At 43.8% G+C, this 18,203-nt stretch overlaps 1 protein-coding gene across 6 annotated transcripts in view; it reads right to left on the bottom strand.

The window, feature by feature from the left end:
- Window positions 1–18,203, bottom strand: part of LOC138246308 (leukocyte immunoglobulin-like receptor subfamily B member 4A) — a 489,529-nt gene that overhangs the window by 16,850 nt on the left and 454,476 nt on the right. For all 6 annotated transcript variants that reach the window (XM_069200794.1, XM_069200789.1, XM_069200791.1 and 3 more), the window contains 2 exons: window positions 5,417–5,466; window positions 1,289–1,326 (listed from right to left, as the gene is read on the bottom strand). In XM_069200794.1, coding sequence (XP_069056895.1) covers window positions 1,289–1,326; window positions 5,417–5,466 — 88 coding nt within the window. The remainder of the gene's footprint in view (window positions 1–1,288; window positions 1,327–5,416; window positions 5,467–18,203) is intronic.

Raw genomic sequence — 18,203 nt, 5'->3', positions numbered from 1 at the left:
GGAGCGTTTTTTGTTCAGCCCATGTTTCTGAAAACTTCATGTCACTCAATATTATTCTCCACCCTTTCCTATTTACTCAAATGGTGGGGTGTGATCAGATGGGTCTATGTACCAGAGGTCACATTTTGTTAAAAGAATGTGGCATTGCACAAAGAAAATCCCCTTTTCCTGCATTACAAGCAGTCTGTGGCAGAGAAATAGAATAAATACAATAAATAACTCCATACAGGGCTCTCTGGGAGACAGGAGTGTGACCTGAAGACCTCAAGTCATAAATATGCCAAAGACAACCCTGCACACAAGTAAGTTGGAGCTCTATCTTTTTTTTACAGACAATAAGAAAACAAATCTGTTCTCTCAGCTCTCCTCTCCTTTCACTGCCTCTGTAGGTGATTTCCTCTCCCAAAGGCAGTAATGGTTCCAGTAATTTATCATGGCTAGTTATTGTTTTATTTCTTCTGCAGACTAATGACGTGATATGTCATATTAAACATGTAATCTGCAGCTCAAATAAACGTGTACCTTTTAACACTGAAGCTGCTGGATACTGGATGGGTGAGACAATGTGTGTTTGTTTGAATGTGTCTGCAGGGCTTGACAGAGTGGCTGAGAAAATGTGGGTGTCTGTGTATAAGAGTTGTGTGAATGGCAGTGGATGTCAATGTGGATGAGTAAATGGGTAGGTGACCAAAGGCAGTGGGTGAGTAGGTGAATGGAAATACGTGGGTAGTGAGGCTCTCTCACAAGGTGCAATTCCGTCTTGTATTAGTGCCCCACCACTGCTTTCAGTCACCAGCCACCACTTCTGGGTACTATTGGCTGATTGCCACAAATGCTTGGTATAGTACGACTAGCGGATGGAAGCAGCCCGCCGGATGCATGGGTGGGGTTAATAAGTACCTTATAACAAAACACAAGGCAGCACATTTATCCCCCCATCTAAACCCTAAAACAACACGTGTACACCCAATCAACCATCCAAAAAAAACACACAAACGCTACTAGCAATTAAATACGCATAATAAATCTAGACCTATTGTTTGTTGCCAGTGCTTGTTAGCAATCTTTCGATTCCACATTTCCATTCTAGCCGAACAAAAAAATGAAGCCCCTTTAATTTATCTCTTTTCCAGGGGTGCTAGACGTCACATACACCATGAGTCCATTTCTCCAATCCCTATTTCATAAAGATAAATTGTAGCCTCTTCCAGCGAACTCTTAAGTACATTTCCCCTTCGTCATCCTATCGGAGAGGCAGACACACCCCTCACAGCATAGCTATACTTACAGTATTATTCGATGAGTTCAGTTTGGTAACACTTGCATCTGAAAATAAGATCATACAAAAACAGAGATTGGCATTCTGGTCACTCTCTTGTCCATTTTATAAACATTCTTGATATAGAATACATTTAAGTACCTTCAGAAAGTACCTTTAAATACATTCCCGTTGCACAGGGACCACACTGGCACTCTTTTCCCGCGCTTTCTTTAGACTGATTGTGTATCTGACCGGGCAGTGGAGGTGGTAGTTTTGGCACACCATAAATCAACAACAATATGGAATTCAACATGTACATGCGTTGCTAACTCACCACAAACATGTCACCCAGTTCAATACATTTTCAGAGTTTGCTCAGATGCCTGTTTCTCACCCGTGTGTGGTGCCTGCTCAAGTGATTTTTTTTCCTCAGGCATCATCGTATTGTTTGGCAGCTTGGAGTTTCTTCTGCCACTAGGTATCTCCCTATGGCGCGTGTGACACAAACTCTTGGATTCAACGTATTCTGTGGCTTGTATTTGTCAGAAGTTGTCCTTCGTGAGCTTTGGTTTCAGTTTGTAGGTTCCCATTCACCCATGCATGTTCCTGTAGTGATTTCCTTTTATCTATATCCCCATGTGTTAACAGGCCAATGTCTTTGGCTTATGTTCTGTGAGGAAGATACAAGATCCCTGTCTCCAGTAGGCAATGTATAGAGATCAAGCAGGACTGCTGCTCTCCACTTGCTATGTGCTTCTCATTCCATTGATAACTTACCTGCTCCCATGATATCTAGCCACATACTGCCATGTTCTGTCCAGTTTGGGTGACTGGTTTGGATGGGTTATGATCAAACCTATGGTGTCCGATGTCCAAATTATCTTTGTGTCTCTTCAAGGAAAGGCTTGTGAGGGTGGTATAAAGATAAAATGTAGGACTCTTTGTAGCTGCACCACCTTATAATGTTTTGCCCTTTCCCCTGTGGAGTCTGATGTTTATTTTGTTTTTACCTATCATACTTTGAAATGATACCTGTCAACATTTACGAACATCCATGAAGGGGGTGGGACCACCTGGTGTAGGATCAAGATTTCACGAAAGATGCTCATTGAAGCCTGCCCTTAGATTACCTGAAGTTTTTTTCAACAACTCCCTTAAGCGTGACATATGCAAAACTTGAGAGTACAATAAAACAAGGATGATTGGTACACATCTAGAAAAAAAAACCACAATCCTTCGAGATCTACCCTTATTGATAAGCATTGGAAAGCATCCCGAGCCCTCAATCAAGCAATGTGCACAATAAAAATGCAAAAATGTTTTCCACATCTTATGGTTTTCTTTCACTTTAATTCTGTAGAAAGGAAAGGAAGGTCTAAAATGGCTGAATGAAACAGCAAAAGAATTAGCAAATTGAAATCTGACAATATTCCTTAACCATACCACATATATGGCATGGGGAAGTTTCTTTAAGGCAAGCAGTTACCCACAGCCCTACATATTTGAGTTCAACAAACAAAGTGAAGGAAGGAATGCTCAATCTTCCTCCAATTCAGAACAGTCCAACCCAAACTACCGGGCCAGATTTCCCTCAAGACTTAAGCAACTCCATGTGTACCACAGGAGGGTAATTAACTTTTTTTCTAGGGTGGGCTCCTGCTCTTCTGCTCTGGCAATGAGGGTCTGACATCTAGGATCCCCCATGGAATAGTGCATTTTGGTCCAGATTGGAATAAGCAAACTGTATGTGATGCAAAGTAGCTAGTTTTGCCCCGGAAACATATTTCTCATTGGTTAGGGAGTGTCTAGGAGCCATCCTCAACCACTTTTTGCTGAGCTGTACAAACATGGACCTCACAACCAGCCATCAGAACACTTTCTGTACCAGAGGAAGAACAAAAGAAAGGCTCCACCCGCTGTTTGAGACCTGTGAGGAGACCTGGAGGATGGAACTGCTTCCACTTGTACACAGGACAAAGAAGTGGACTGCATGAGTCAGATGGCTGACCTTCTGTGTGGCTATACAAGTTGCAAGAGGTCTTTTTCTGCAAAGACTAGTTGACCATTTACAACTGGACCTGAACTGTATCCTGCTAGTGGCCTCTGGAGGAGTACTTTCTGAGCTCTAATTGGTATCCTTGAAGTCCTGGGACCATCGGCTATGTCCAGCTGGACTTCTCCAACAAACTCTGAAAAGCTGTGGCTTAAAAATGTTTTGGACGTCCAAGACCTACGTAGCATCAGCTAGACTTTGTGGCAAAGGTGTCTGATTTCAATTCATCTTTGTCAGATACACCTTCAAGCTTGCCACACTAGTGAAATCTTGACTGAGTGAAGGTACAAAAACTATCAGCCCAATGCAAAATTTGAATTTCCCTGCTTTATTCTTTTCCTACAAAACCAATGGCTTCAGCAGGACCTCGTTTAGTGGCTATCTAGCTTTGAGAAGACCTCTGCAGATAAGCATGCGACCTTGCCCAAGCGAAGGATTTCAATTTTCATTTCATAGAATAAGTCATAAGGTAAAAAACTGGGTGTGTCTGACCGATGCTCTAATGAGGTGGGCCTGAAATCACACCTAGGTCCTGGTCAACAGAGAACAGTGACTACTGATCGGCACTTTACATTTGCAAGGAGCTTTTTCTCCTAAAACTTTAACATTTCATATCCCCAGTTTCGCTTGTAGAATTGTTGTTGATGTGGTGTCATTTTGTTTATTGCACTGTAATCTATTTTTATAAACTGGAGTGGGATTTTATTATGTTGTGTTTTTGACTTTTCGATTGTTTTGTACATCTAAATGCTTTGCACATTTTCTCTCACATAAACCTGTCTGCTCCGTGCCATAGCTACCAGGAGTTGAACTCAGGTTTAAAATACTGAAATCGTTACGTGGACTTAACAGGTTATTGATTTTTTTTCTTGTGCAGACTACCATTCACTCCAATTAATAATTCACTTTCTCACATCAAAATGGTCAACAGCTTCCTCTTTAGGAATTGTTATCTAGCAGATTCAGGACGAGTAGACAGTGGCCGAGTAGACGATAGCATGCTCTCCCTGATGTCTTTGTGTCAATAAGATTTTTTTTTTTTTAAGTATCCTGGCTTTCTTTAAGAGTCAAAGGCAGATTAAAAAAAATATTCTCAATAAAGGAAGGCAAACATATGTATAGCGGTCTGCTGTACTTTGCAGGCCTCTATCCGGGCATTCTCAGGCATTTGCAGTGGGTAGCAGATTACCACTTACCTCAATAATATTCACAAGGGTGAAGGTTTTGCAACCTCCTGTGAATATTAATTTCGCAGTTGGGCTGAATACACAGCCACCTCTCAAAATGCTGGGACCAGTTTGTAAATCAGTGGGTTTGCAGCTTCCATTTCCTGGCTTTTGAACTGCTTTACATAGAATGGGCCTATTATCCCTTAGTTGTCTGTTATAGCCCCAAGTGATCACAGGTTAGGTGACTTTTGTATTGATCTATGACTTACGTAGATACTGCTGCAGGCATAAATGAACTTATAACAAATACTTTAAGCAAACATTTATCTTCTATTCTTCTACCCTGCTTTACTGTTTTTCTGAGTACCCTTAAATTATAACTTAGTGCAAATTTAAGGGATTGATTTTAACATTGTATGCATTTGCAGGAGAGATGACAGACATCTCAATACTGTGTTGAAAAGTCATTTTTTCAGTCATATATATATATATATATATATATATGTATATATATATATATATATACATATATATAATTATATATGTACAGTTACACATATATATATATATATATATAATTATATATGTACAGTTACACATATATATGTGTATCAATCCACAAAATTTTCCTTGGAGTACGACCGCTACATCACAGCGGTCCTGGTCGGGCTACGAGATGCCCAAATATATTATAGCAAAGCACGCTTTCCAAATCCGAAGAGAACCAGGGCACCTCCGTATGAAGATCTTCATACTGAGGTGTCTTGGTTCTCTTCGGATTTAGAGAGCGTGTTGTGCTATAATATATATATGTGTATATATACTTTGCTGTATAATAAATCCACACACATATTTTTTTTATGTAATATATAACCCATATACGTTCAGTGATTTTTTCCCCCAATGTCCATTATTTGTAAAAATCATTCTTACACATTGGCTCTAATGCTTCTGCCTTCTTCTCTTCATTCAAGGGCAAATTCCTGAAAGGCAAGTAGACGAGACTTACGTCATGAATATCCAAGGTCTGAAAAACTCACAGCAATCTCAGGACTTCACTAGCATTCAATACTTAAAATGTAAACTACTGTAAAGTTGTATTTACTAATGCATGTATTGATTCACATTGAACAATATACAAATATCAACAATTTAAAAGACGATTAACAATAAACTAATGTCAATATTTTATACTACAAAATACATAAAGTGTTACATATCATAATTTTATAAAGACACCATTGTGTCCTACATGCCATACTGAAAGATTTCCACAACTCATATAGCGCTGTGTCTCCATTCCCCAAATTCATGAGTGCTGTCATGGCTCCCCCTTTTCAGATTATATGAATGAGGGTATTTTTAGAGCGCACCACTACTCAAGAGTGTCCTGGCGCTAAACACTGCTAGTCAGGAAAGTGGAAGCATCAATCACTAAATAGATGAGTTTTTAATAATTTTCTGAGAGCAGTCTCAATCATGGTGTTTCTAAGTTGGAAGGGGAGCCGATTCCAGAGAGAAGCTAGCAGAAAAGAGAAAGAGGACCCCCCTTGCCTTTTTTCCTTGAATGGTGGAACAACCAGAAATCGAGCATTCGTGGCACGCAGGGGTCTCGGGTGACAGTACATGCGGATCCTTGGGTTCAGATATTTCGGACCAGTCACATGAAGCGCAGGATGCACAATTGTTAAAGCTTTGAAGATGACTCTTTTTTTACATGGAGTTAGGGTAGTTTCTTGGGAAAGACTTTTACTGGCAACTGTTTTGAAGTTTGAACAGTATTCGCACCGCCGTGTTCTGGACCATTTGGAGGCAGTGTGTCAAGTAATCAGGAAGGCCAAGATAACTACAGCTTTTTGCGCATCCCAGGGTAGAAAGAACAGAAATGTTTTCACTGTTCTCAGGATCAAGAGACATGATTTGAGTACAAAGGCAATCTGCCTCTACATAGTCAGGTCAGCCTCATAGAGTACCCCCAAGTACTTGGCTGCGTTTGTTAGGGGTAAGGGAGGTGGGCAATCCACAGGCCAGCAGTCCAACCAACCAGATAGGGGGTCAGGGCCAAACAGTAGAATTTCAGTTTTGCCAGGGTTGCTCTGAAGGTTGTTGCAACTGAGCCAGCTCCTCACAGCTTTTATAGAAGCTGAAAAAGCCAACAAGAGTGTCCAACAAGGTTCCTTTGTTTATGATTATCAAGTGCATGTTGTCTGCATATGAAATTATTTTGATGTCAAATGACTCAACCAAGGCTGCAAGGGTTGCAATATAAATATTGAAAAGTGTTGGGCTGAGCGCGGAGCCCTGTGGCACCCTACAACGAAGGCATTTCACCTCTGAGCGGAATGGTGTCCTCCAGACAGCTTGCTCCCTAGACTCAGGAAAGGAGGCAAGCCAACAGAGGGTTGAGCCACTCCTACCAATAGCAGCGGGTGGGTGTAATAGGATGTTGTGTGAGACTGTATCGAACGCCGCAGAGAGGCAACGTTACATCCGAGGTCAAGGTTCCACTTAATTAGCTGAAAGATTTCCAGTAGTGCTGTTTACGTGCTATGACAAGCTCTATAGTCTGACTGCGAGGGGGTGTAACACCATGAAGGAATCTATAAAATCTGATATCTGAGGTTTTACCACTTTCTCCAAGATTTGTGATGGGGCTAGAAGCAGGGAAATAAGGAGGAAATTGGCTAATAATGTTGTATCCGCATTGGGTTTTTTAAAATAAATTATCCACAATGGAGGCATCCAGGTTATCATGTAAAGACTGTAAGCAATCTTGTGGTCTTGGGGCCTGATTTAGACTTTGGTGTATGCACACAAAAGGCCTGATTTTGACTTCGGCGTAACGGTTACTCCATCACAAATGTGATGGATATCCCATCTGCTGTATTACAAGTGCATTATATCCAATGGCACTCGTAATATGGCGGACGTGATATCTGTCACGTTTGTGACATAGTAACCTAATTCTAAATCTGGCCCAAAGTCTGTTCTTCAGTTTCACATGATTAAGATTTATGATAAAAACTCTTTTTGTCAAGAGCAAAACATTACCACAATATACTTCCAACAGTTAGTATCACGCTAGGTGTCTTATACAGAATGGACTTGTTATCAGAATCTACTATCGGAAGCTTCTGCTCTGTACTTATAAATGAAGTGTTAAAATAGGATATTTTTTATCAATAACTCATGACTTACGCTTCTCTTTAAGTTATCTAGTTATACAATCTAGTGAGAAAGTTGGTCACTTGTGCCTCCTGTGTGATTATGTAAAATCACTTCCTGATGGATTGAGACATACACAAAGCCTGCACTGTTCGTATCCCTTTTGTTTCTTTAAAAGTTATGCTTAGCTTGCAGGGTAAAGTGCTCCATTACTTTTCACGCTCTATAAATATGAAACATAAATAAATGCTTTCTGTGAAATGATTGCCGAAATGAGATTATCAGTGTTACGAGGAGTCTTAACCCTTTGGGTGCTGAGGACGTTCTGGTTATGTCCTCGGCAGCACCGCTCGGGTGCCGAGGACGTAACCGTTATGTCCTGCACCCGGCCCTCGGGGGAAGCGCTAGTGCTCCCCTGAGGGCCTCCCACCCCCCTCCCCTGGGCAGGGATGGAAGAGGGATCGCTTCCCCTTCCACTCCCAGCCCCCCATCTAATGACATCAGCGCGCAATCATTAGAGGCCACCGGATGCACTGGAAGCCATTTGCTTCCAGCGTGTCCAGGAGAAACAAGTGAGTTTCTCTTCTGGCCGGTGGGAGGATTGCTCTAAAAGAGGCATCGGGGGAAAGGAAAGGCCTTTCCTTTCCCACAATGTCTCCTTCAGCAATCCTGCTGTCCGATCGCACCGTGACCAGGCAACAGGAATGCCCACTAGACACCAGGGATTTTGTTTTTGTCAGTTTCGTGTTGCAGGGAGGGGCCCCTTTGGCAAGGGTTGCTCCCCTTGGGGGCCCATAATGTAGTACGCCATTTCTATTATTTTAAGGCCAATCTGCCCCCAAGGGGGCAGAAGCCACAGTAACGCCAGGGATTTTTGCTCTTTGCTTTTTTTGTGTGGGGGGGCACAGCACAGTTGGGCAGTTCTGCCCCCCCCTTGGGGGCAGATTGGCCTATTTTGTTTAGGCTCATCTGCCCCCTAAGGTGGCAGAAACCACTTAGCACCAGGGATCTTGTGTGTGTGTTTTGTGTGGGGGGTGGCCCCTTGGGCAAGGGTCGCCCCCCAAAGGGGGCACAATACAGACAGCCATTTCTGCCCCCCTTGGGGACAGATGGGCCTATTGTTTTTAGGCCCATCTGCCCCCAAGGGTGGGCAGAAACCACTTAGTGCCAGGGATCTTGTGTGTGTTTTGTGTAGGGGGTGGCCCCTTGGGCAAAGGTCGCCCCCCAAAGGGAGCACAATACTGAGGGCCATTTCTGCCCCCCTTGGGGGCAGATTGACCCATTGTTTTTATGCCCATCTGCCCCCAAGCAGGGGCAGAACCCACAAAGACACCAGGGATTTTTTTAGTTGCTTTTTTTGTGGAGGGGAGGCGGCCCCTTGGGCAAGGGTCGCTCCCAAAGGGGGGCACAAAGCTGTTGGCAATTTCTGCCCACCTTGGGGGCAGATTGGCCTATTGTTTTTAGGCCCATCTGCCCCCAAGGGTGGGCAGAAACCACTTAGCGCCAGGGATCTTGTTTGTTTTTTGTGTAGGGGGGTGGCCCCATGGGCAAAGGTCGCCCCCCAAAGGGAGCACAATACTGAGGGCCATTTCTGCCCCACTTGGGGGCAGATTGGCCTATTGTTTTTATGCCCATCTGCCCCCAAGCAGGGGCAGAACCCACAAAGACACCAGGGATTTTTTTAGTTGCTTTTTTTGTGGAGGGGAGGCGGCCTCTTGGGCAAGGGTCGCCCCCAAAGGGTGCACAATACTGAGGGCCATTTCTTCCCCCCTTGGGACCAGATTGGCCTATTGTTTTTAGGCCCATCTGCCCTCAAGCAGGGGCAGAACCCACAAAGACACCAGGGATTTTTTTAGTTGCTTTTTTTTGTGGAGGGGAGGCGGCCCCTTGGGCAAGGGTCGCCCCCAAAGGGGGGTACAGAACTGTTGGCCATTTCTGCCCCCCTTGGGGGTAGATTGGCCTATTTCTTGTAGGCCCATCTGCCCCCTAAGGGGGCAGAAACCACTTAGCTCCAGGTATCTTGTGTGTGTGTGTTTTGTGTGGGGGTGGCCCCTTGGGCAAGGCTCACCCCCAAAGAGGGGCACAAAACTGTTGGCCATTTCTGCCCCCCTTGGGGGCAGATTGGCCTAGTGTTTCAAGGCCCATCCACTAAGGCTCCAGGGATAGTTTTTGTATATGTTTTTTTCGTGTGGGGTTGGGCAGCCCCTTGGGCAAGCGTTGTCCCCCCCAAAGGGGGCACATACCTGTTGGCCATTTCTGCCCCCCCCCCCCCTTTGGGGGGCAGATCGGCCTAGGTTTTTTTTTTTAGCAAAAACCACTAGACAACAGGGAAATTTTCTAAATATTTGGTGGCAGGGGTGTTTGTCAACTGGCAAAGTGTTTGCATTTGTGATTATAACAGTTTATTTCTTCTTTTTGTTGTAGTTCAAAACGTTTGCTTCCTTTGCTGTGACTCCTTGCGGTTTTGGCAGTGGTTGACCTCCAGTTTGCGTAGTTCGATGTTTTAGGTAAGAATAAACAATTTACCTCAAAGGGGTATTGTTGCCATTCATGAATGACATTTTTGTAAGTGGTATACTAAATGCAGGACTTATGTGTGAAATTGTCCTACAATTTGTGCACAATGATATTTGTTTTGTCTTATGTCTAACTTTCTTTTCTTTTTAGTGGGATATCATTGGTGATTGCTGTGTCTGTGCAAAGTAGTTGCTGGTGAGTCTAGCTTTTTCAGGCAAGTGAGTGGTATAGTTTTTGTGTACATAACTCTTTGTTATAAAGCCACACTTTGTTTATTACTTATTTTAGACATTGCTGGTTGTTGTTGGCGCATTTGTCAAGTTACTTTTCTTAGAAAGGATCATGACTAGCCGCAGGGTGACTGCTCAGCAGGTTGTTGGTATGCTTTTTGAGCCGTCTTCTGACCATGATTATGAGACTGTCTCTGCATCTGAGGCAGAGGAGGAAGAGAGAGATTCTGGCAGTGAATTTTCTGTCTGAGAGGAATTTTCTGATGAGGAAGCCACTCTCAGTGCAGATGAAGGGCTGTTTTAGAGGAGGACACTGATGTGCCAATAGTGCAGCAGCCTGGGGCTGAAAGGTTTCCCATTGGAAGACCTGAACTCTGGGTTGCCCCAAACACGGAACAGCTAGAGTTGCCTGCATTTACTGGTCTCCCAGGGTGTAGAGTGTATACAGAAAACTTTTTGTTTATTAATTTCTTTCAGTTGTTTATGGACGATGTATTTTTAGAAGAGATTGCTAAGTAGACTAATTTGTAAGTGGAGCAGTATTTGAGGGAACAACGCTGCCAGACTTAGGACACAGTCTAGAGCTACCCAGTGGATTCCCACAAATCTGCAAAAGATGAAAAAGTTGTTGGGTTTGACTTTTTTGATGGGGTTGATAAGGGAGCTGTCACTGGCTTCTTATTAGTCTACTATTCCCTTGATGGCACAGGCTATATTTCCTGCAACCATGACTCGTAATTGGTATTTGCTTCTTCTTCGGATGCTGCATATTTTGACAATGCTCTAGCCTTACCACGGTATCACCCTGATTCTGACTGTCATTTTAAGATTAGGCCTGTCCTTGATCAATTTGTAGATTAGTTTTCGGAGGTCTATGTTCCAGGGAAAGAAGTATCTGTGGACGGGTCTTTGTTTCTGTTCAAGGGCCATTTGGTTTTTAGACAGTACATTCTGAGCAAGAGGGCACGGTATGGAATTAAGATATATATGCTGTCTGAAAGTAGTACAGGATATGTTTATAATTTCCCGGTCTACACTGGTAGGGATTCCAGTATTGACCCCTCTGGTTGACAGTCCAGTTTTGGAGTTACTGAGAAAATTGTGTAGGAACTTGGTAGACAACTGTTTAACAAAGGTCACCATTTGTACGTAGATAACTTATACACTGGAGTGCAGTTGTTCAGGAAATTGTTCAGAGTGGACACTGTTGCTTGTGGCACAATCCGCTCCAACTTGAAAGGCTATCCAAGGGAGTTTGTCTGTAAAAAAACTTGAGAGGGGACAGTGCACTGCCTTGGGGAATGATGCAGTGAAATTTGCAGACAGGAGGGATGTCTACATGCTAACTACCATCCATGATGAGAGTACTTCCCCTGTGACTGTTTGGGGTCAGGTTGCCGAACTGCGCAAACCTGCGTGCATTTTTGACTACAATAAGCACATGGGTGGTGTTGATAGAGTAAATCAGAGGTTGGAACCTTACACTGCTGTTCGTAAGTCTTACGTTTGGTATAAAAAAGTTGCCATACATTTGTTTCATTTAGCAACTTTTAATGCTTTTATTGTGTTCAAGGATTGTTCCCCTGAGTCAAGGATGAAATTTGTTAAATTTCAGGAGTCAGTGATAGAAAGCCTTGGTATGGTGGAGCAGGCAAGTGTTCCTAAAGTAGCATTGGTGGAGGATGTGGCTAGATTGAAAGATCGATACTTTCCTGATCAGATTCCTCCCAGTCCCAAAAAAGACTTTCCCGCTAAGAAAGTAGAGTCTTTGCCTGAAGAGGTACCCAGAGGTATCCAGAGGGAGACTTGTATGTACTGCTTTGATTGCCCTTCAAAGCCTGGGCTGTGTGTGTCCGGCTGTTTCAGGAGTTACCACACCCAAAATAATTTTTGGGAACCACTGTGAGCGTAAATTGCCTGTTTTACATTTCCATATGTTCAGTTTCACGGTTGGCATTACTGTCATGTATTTAATTAGAGCTTTTGTGTTTGTAGTTTTGTACCTATTTATAATTAGTTAGTCGTTTCTTTGTTGTTTAAAAAAAAAGTGATAGCGGTGTGCATGGAGTGGCACTTGGTTGGTGATGTGCGTGGAGTGGCACTTGGCTGGCAGTGTGCATGGAGTTCCGCTTAGCTGGAGGTGTAAATAGTGACTTGCTGTTGGCCACTGCAACATACTGCTAGCCAAACACCAGTCCACAGACTCCCGTCAGCTGGTGGGATTACTGTGTCAGGCATGTGGGCGTATGAAAGTGATGGGCCCTTGAACTGCACTGTCTGTTGATGCGAGCATTGTAATGTGCTGGGCCCACAGCTGGCGGCATGAATGGTCTTCTGCATGTCATGTATGAAAGTTGTGTGAATGGACTGTAAAGCGGTTGGTGCCTTTATGCAGCTTTACAACTCATGAGCTGTGAGTCATTGGTTCTGTTCTTTAGCCTTTCAGTTATTAACAGTGCATTTCATTTTTGTGAAATCTCTTGTTAATAAAATTTGATCTACTGAACCATCACTCACCCTTGTGTCAAATCCAACCAGTTTGTGTGGTAAAAATTAAAAAAACCTGCTCCGCTGTAATCAGGCGTCGACGCACTCCTGTGACATGCTAGGTGTCTCAGGTGGGACCCCGATGATGAAGCATGCCACCAACTAGGTTGGTCGGTGAGGGGTCTTTCCAACATAACATAAGTGCATTTCTTTTCACAATTTTAGTGTTTGGAGCATCAAAGAAGGATGTGGACACATCAAATTGATCTATTTCAAAACTACCTGTTTTTGCAGAGGGAGGGGCACCAGCGTTTTTGGTCCCGGGTGCGGCGGTCATCTAGGGAAACCTACCAAACCCAGACATTTTTGAAAAATAGACACCCGGTGGAGTCCAGGAAGGTGTGGCTTGCCTGGATCGCCCAACATTTCCTTACCCATACTCCCTGCAAACCTCAAAATTTGCTTAACAAAGCATATTTTCCTCACTTTTCTTTGTAGGATCACCGTGCTGGCACAAATTTCCTACCACCCAGCATTCCCCTCACTCCCCCAAGTAAAATTATACCTCACTTGTGTGGGTCCCCAAAGCGGAGTCAGCCTAAAAATGTATATAAAAAATTGTGCTTATGAACTCACTGTGCTATCCCCTCAATCTCTACACGTTTTTGGCCTTTTCCTGTTGCTGGCACCTGGGCTACCCACACAAGTGAGGTATCATTTTTATCGGCAGACCGAGGGGAACATTGGGTGGTATTTGTATTGGAACGGTGATCCTACAAAGAAAAGTGTGGAAAATGTGATTTGTTTAGCTATATTTAAGTGTTGGAGGGGAGCCTGGGTAAGAAAATGTTGGTGGATCTACACAAGCCACACCTCTCTGGACTCCTCCGGGTGTCTAGTTTTCAAAAATGTCTGGGTTAGGTAGGTTTCCCTAGATGACCGCCGCACCTGGGGCCAAAAATGCAGGTGTCCCCCTCCCCCTGCAAAAACAGGTAGTTTTGTAATAGATCATATTGATGTGTCCATGTTGTGTTTTGGGGCATTTCCTAATGCGGGCACTGGGCCTACCCACACAAGTGAGGTATAATTTTTATCGGAGACCTGGGGGAATGCTGGGTAGAAGGAAGTTTGTGGCTCCCCTCAGATTCCACAATTTTCCATCACCGGAATGTGAGGAGAAATAGTTTTTTTGCCACATTTTGAGGTTTGCAAAGGATTCTGGGTAATAGAACCTGGTCAGAGCCCCACAAGTTACCCTATCCTGGATTTCCCTAAGTGTCTAGATTCCAAAAATATACAGGTTTGCTAGGTTACCCTAGATGCCAGCTGAGCTAGTTGCCAAAAACCACAGCTAGGCACTTTGCAGAAAACAGGTCAGTTTTCCATGGGAAAATGTGATGTGTCCACTTCGTGTTTTTGGGCATTTCCTGTTGTGGGCAGTAAGCTTACCTACACATGTGAGGTACCATTTTTTTGGGGAGACTTAGGGAAATGCTGGGTGGAAGGAAGTTTGTGGCTCAACTCAGATTCCAGAACTTTCCAGCACTGAAAGGTGAGGGGAAAGTGTTTTTTTGCCAAACGATGAAGTTTGCAAAGGATTCTGGGTACCAGAACCTGGTGGGAGCCCCACACATCACTCCATTCTGAATTTCCCTAGATGTCCAGTTTTAAAAAATGTATAGGTTTGCTAGGTTTCCCTAAGTGTTGGCTGAGCTAGAAGCCCAAATCCACAGCTAGGCACTTTGCAAAAAACAGGTCAGTTTTCTTTGGGAAAATGTGATGTCCAAGTTGTGTTTTGGGAAATTTCCTGTCACTGGCACTTAGCCTACCCACATGAGTGGGGTACCATTTGTATTGAGAGACTTGGAGGAATGCTGGGTGGAAGGAAATTTGTGGCTCCTCCCAGATTCCAGAACTTTCTATCACTGAAATGTGAGGAAAAAGTGTTTTTTTGCCACATTTTGAGGTTTGCAAAGGATTCTGGGTAACAGAACCTGGTGAAAGCCCCATGTCACCCTATCCTGGATTCCTCTAGGTGCCTAGTTTTAAAAAATGCACAGGTTTGGTAGATTTCCCTAGGTGTTAGCTGAGCTAGAGGCAAAAATCCACAGCTAGGCACATTCCAAAAAACTCATCAGATTTCAATGTAAAAATGTGATGTGTCCATTTTGTGTTTCCTGTCGCGGGCATCAGGCCTACCCGCACAAGTGAGGCACCATTGTTATCGGGAGACTTGGGGGAATACAGAATAGAAGAACAAATGTTGTTCCCCCTTGTCTTTCTCAAATTTTTTCCTTCCAAATGTAAGACAGTGTGTAAAAGAGACATCTATTTGAGAATATTCACATGCTGGTATGGGGACCCCAGATTCCAGAGATGTACAAATAACCACTGCTTCTCAACACCTTATCTTGATCCCATTTTGGAAATACAAAGGTTTCCATGATACATAGTTTTCACTCTTTATATTGCACCAAATGAATTGCCATTGCAAGGTGCAGCTCATTTATGGGCTCTGGGTACCTAGGGTTCTTACAAGCCCTATATATCCCCCTCATCAGAAGAGTCCAGCAGACGTAACAGTATATTGCTGTAAAAAATCTGCCATAGATGGAAAAAGTTACAGAAGAAAACGTGGACAGAAATAGCTCTTTTTTTACCTTGACTTCAATTTGTTTTTATTTTGGCTGTTACTTTCTGTAGGAAAAACTTGAAAGATTTACAGAAATGGCCCCTTGCTGAATTCAGAATTTTGTCAACTTTGTTTAACTGTCTGGGATCCAGCATTGATTTCACATCCATTTCTGTCACTAACTGGAAGGAGGCTGAAAGCACAAAAAATAGTAAAAATGGGGTATGTTCCAGTAAAGTGTCAAAATTGTGTTAAAAAATGTATTTTTCTGATTTAAGTCTTCCTGTTCCTGAAAGCTGTGAAGATTTTGATTTTACCACTGCAAATCCATTGTTGATGCCATTTTCAGGGAAAAAACCACAAGCTTTCTTCTGCAGCCCTTTTCCCCCATTTAAAAAAAGACGAAATTTCAGCTCAGCTGTATTTTGGATAATTTCTTGGTTTCCTCCAGGGAAACCCGCAAACTCTGGGTACTGCTAGAATCCCTAGGATGTTGGGAAAAAAAGACACAAATTTGGCATGGGTAGCTTATGTGGACAAAAAGTTATGAAGGTCTAAGCGCGAACTGCCCCAAATAGCCCCAAAAAAACCTCACCACCTGAGGGGGAAAAGGCCTGGCAGCAAAGGGATTAAATAGTTGTGCAACCAGAAATGTTTTCAATGTGAAACCTTCAGGAATTCAGTTATTCTTTCTACACAAACTTCGCACTTGTATAGCACACTACTCACCTGTTAGGGTCTCAAGGCACTGTACGCATACCACTGTGGAACCCCTCCTGGCTTGTCCCTGTGAGGCACCCACTCCTGGACAGCCCCAGGGTGAAGACAGGCATCTAAGTGCTGTGAGGAATGTTGTGGAGATTAAGCAAGCTATTGCCCAGAGTTACACCCATCTATTAGATTAGGCACTGAGATGAGAATTATCTGGTCCAAGGGAATTGAGCCCAAGACCCCCTGAGGTGGGAAGTGAACCCTCATGCCGGGCCAGATCTCTGCATCAGGGTCTGCTGCTCTAACCATTGTGCCACACTTCTCCACCTTCTATGGTCTTGCAAAACCGTGATGTGTATTAGTGGGAAGGTAGTGAGTGACTACATGCATATTAGTGTGAGGTAGTGAGTGACCACTTGCATGTAGTGCACTACACAAAACAAATCATTGTGCATTCTAGAGCTTCGGTTGGTGCCTAAATGTCCAGACAGTTGAAGAAAAACAGGGTTCCGGAATAGGAGGCAACAACAGTTAGCCACCATACAGGAGAAAAATCTCCATCAAACATCTCGATCAAATTTGAACGATTGACCCATAGGTGGTCATTATGACTCTGGCAGTATTATAACCGCAGGGCCAAAACGACGGGAGCACCGCCAACAGGCTGGTTGTGCCTCCCGGCGTATTTTGACCGCGGCGGTAGCGCCGCGGTCGCACCGCCGGGGCTGGTGGTTTACTGCCACAATGGCCCCGGCGGATGTAATCCGCCAGAGCAGCGCTGCTTGCAGCGCTGCCCTGGGGATTATGACCCCCCTACCGCCAGCCTGTTTCTGGCGGTTTGCACCACCAGGAAGAGGCTGGTGGTAAGGGGTGTCCTGGCCCCGGCCAGCTTTTCACTGTCTGCATAACTGTTTCTCTTATCAGATATCAAAGGGATGAACAGTATGGTAGGGCAATGGTTCGGAGCAGAGATTACTTGGTTAATTTGTGGATATCACAGGTAAATTTGTATGTGAACAAAGGTACTGTTAGACCTGGCATCCTTGGCGTAGTTTCCTCTGACTTTTTGCCTTCTGACCTCCTGTTTGCTGACTTAGTTTTTGCTGGCTTTAGGACTCTGGGCACTTTGTCACTGATGACCATTGCTAAAGTGTATGTACTCTTTCCCTAAACATGTTAAAGTTAGCTTACCCACAGTTGGCATACTTAATTTAATTATAAGTCCCTAGTAAAGTGCACCACACATGCCCAGGGCTGTAAATTCAATGTTGCTAGTGGGCAAGCAGCACTGATTGTGCCACCCACTTAAGTAGCCCTCTAAACATGTCTCAGGCATGCCATTGCAGAGCCTGTGTAGGCAGTTTTAAACTTCCATTTCGACCTGGCAAGTTAACCCACATTCCAAGCCTAAGCCTTCCTTTTTAATACTATAAGCCATCCCTAAAGTAGGCCCTGAACCATTCCAAGGGAAGGGTGCAATGTATTTAAATAGGTGGACATGTACTTTTAAGCTTTACATGTCCAGGTTGTGAAAAACTGCTAAATTCATTTTTCACTACTGAAAGGCCTATCTCTCCCATAGTTTAACATTGGGATTGCCTTATTACATTTTATACGTCTAATCTCTAATTGGGAAGAGATGGGACTCCTGGGTTGGTGTCTCTGGACGTACAATTTAAAATCACAACTTATGGTGAAGTCGGATTTTAAATTGTAATTCTGAAAATGCCTCTTTTAGAAAGTTGCCATTTTCTTAATTTAAATAATCTAGTGTCTACTCTGAATATACATCTGAGTGAGTGGCAGCTGAGTTCTTCTGCATTCCCTCCAGACAGCCGCACACCAAGGGAGCTTAGGTGTGACTGAGTGGCCATCTGCATGATGATAGCCCATCCTGAGCAGGATGGGAGGGAGGAGCTGACACAACTGAATGGGCAGGGTCGAAGCCCTCACAAAGGGCTGCATAACCCCCTGTAGT

The sequence above is a fragment of the Pleurodeles waltl genome, chromosome 7 (genome assembly GCF_031143425.1).
Source record: "Pleurodeles waltl isolate 20211129_DDA chromosome 7, aPleWal1.hap1.20221129, whole genome shotgun sequence".
NCBI lineage: Eukaryota > Metazoa > Chordata > Amphibia > Caudata > Salamandridae > Pleurodeles > Pleurodeles waltl.
Note: the sequence above shows the minus strand (reverse complement) of the source record. Positions and strands in the feature narration are given on the sequence as shown.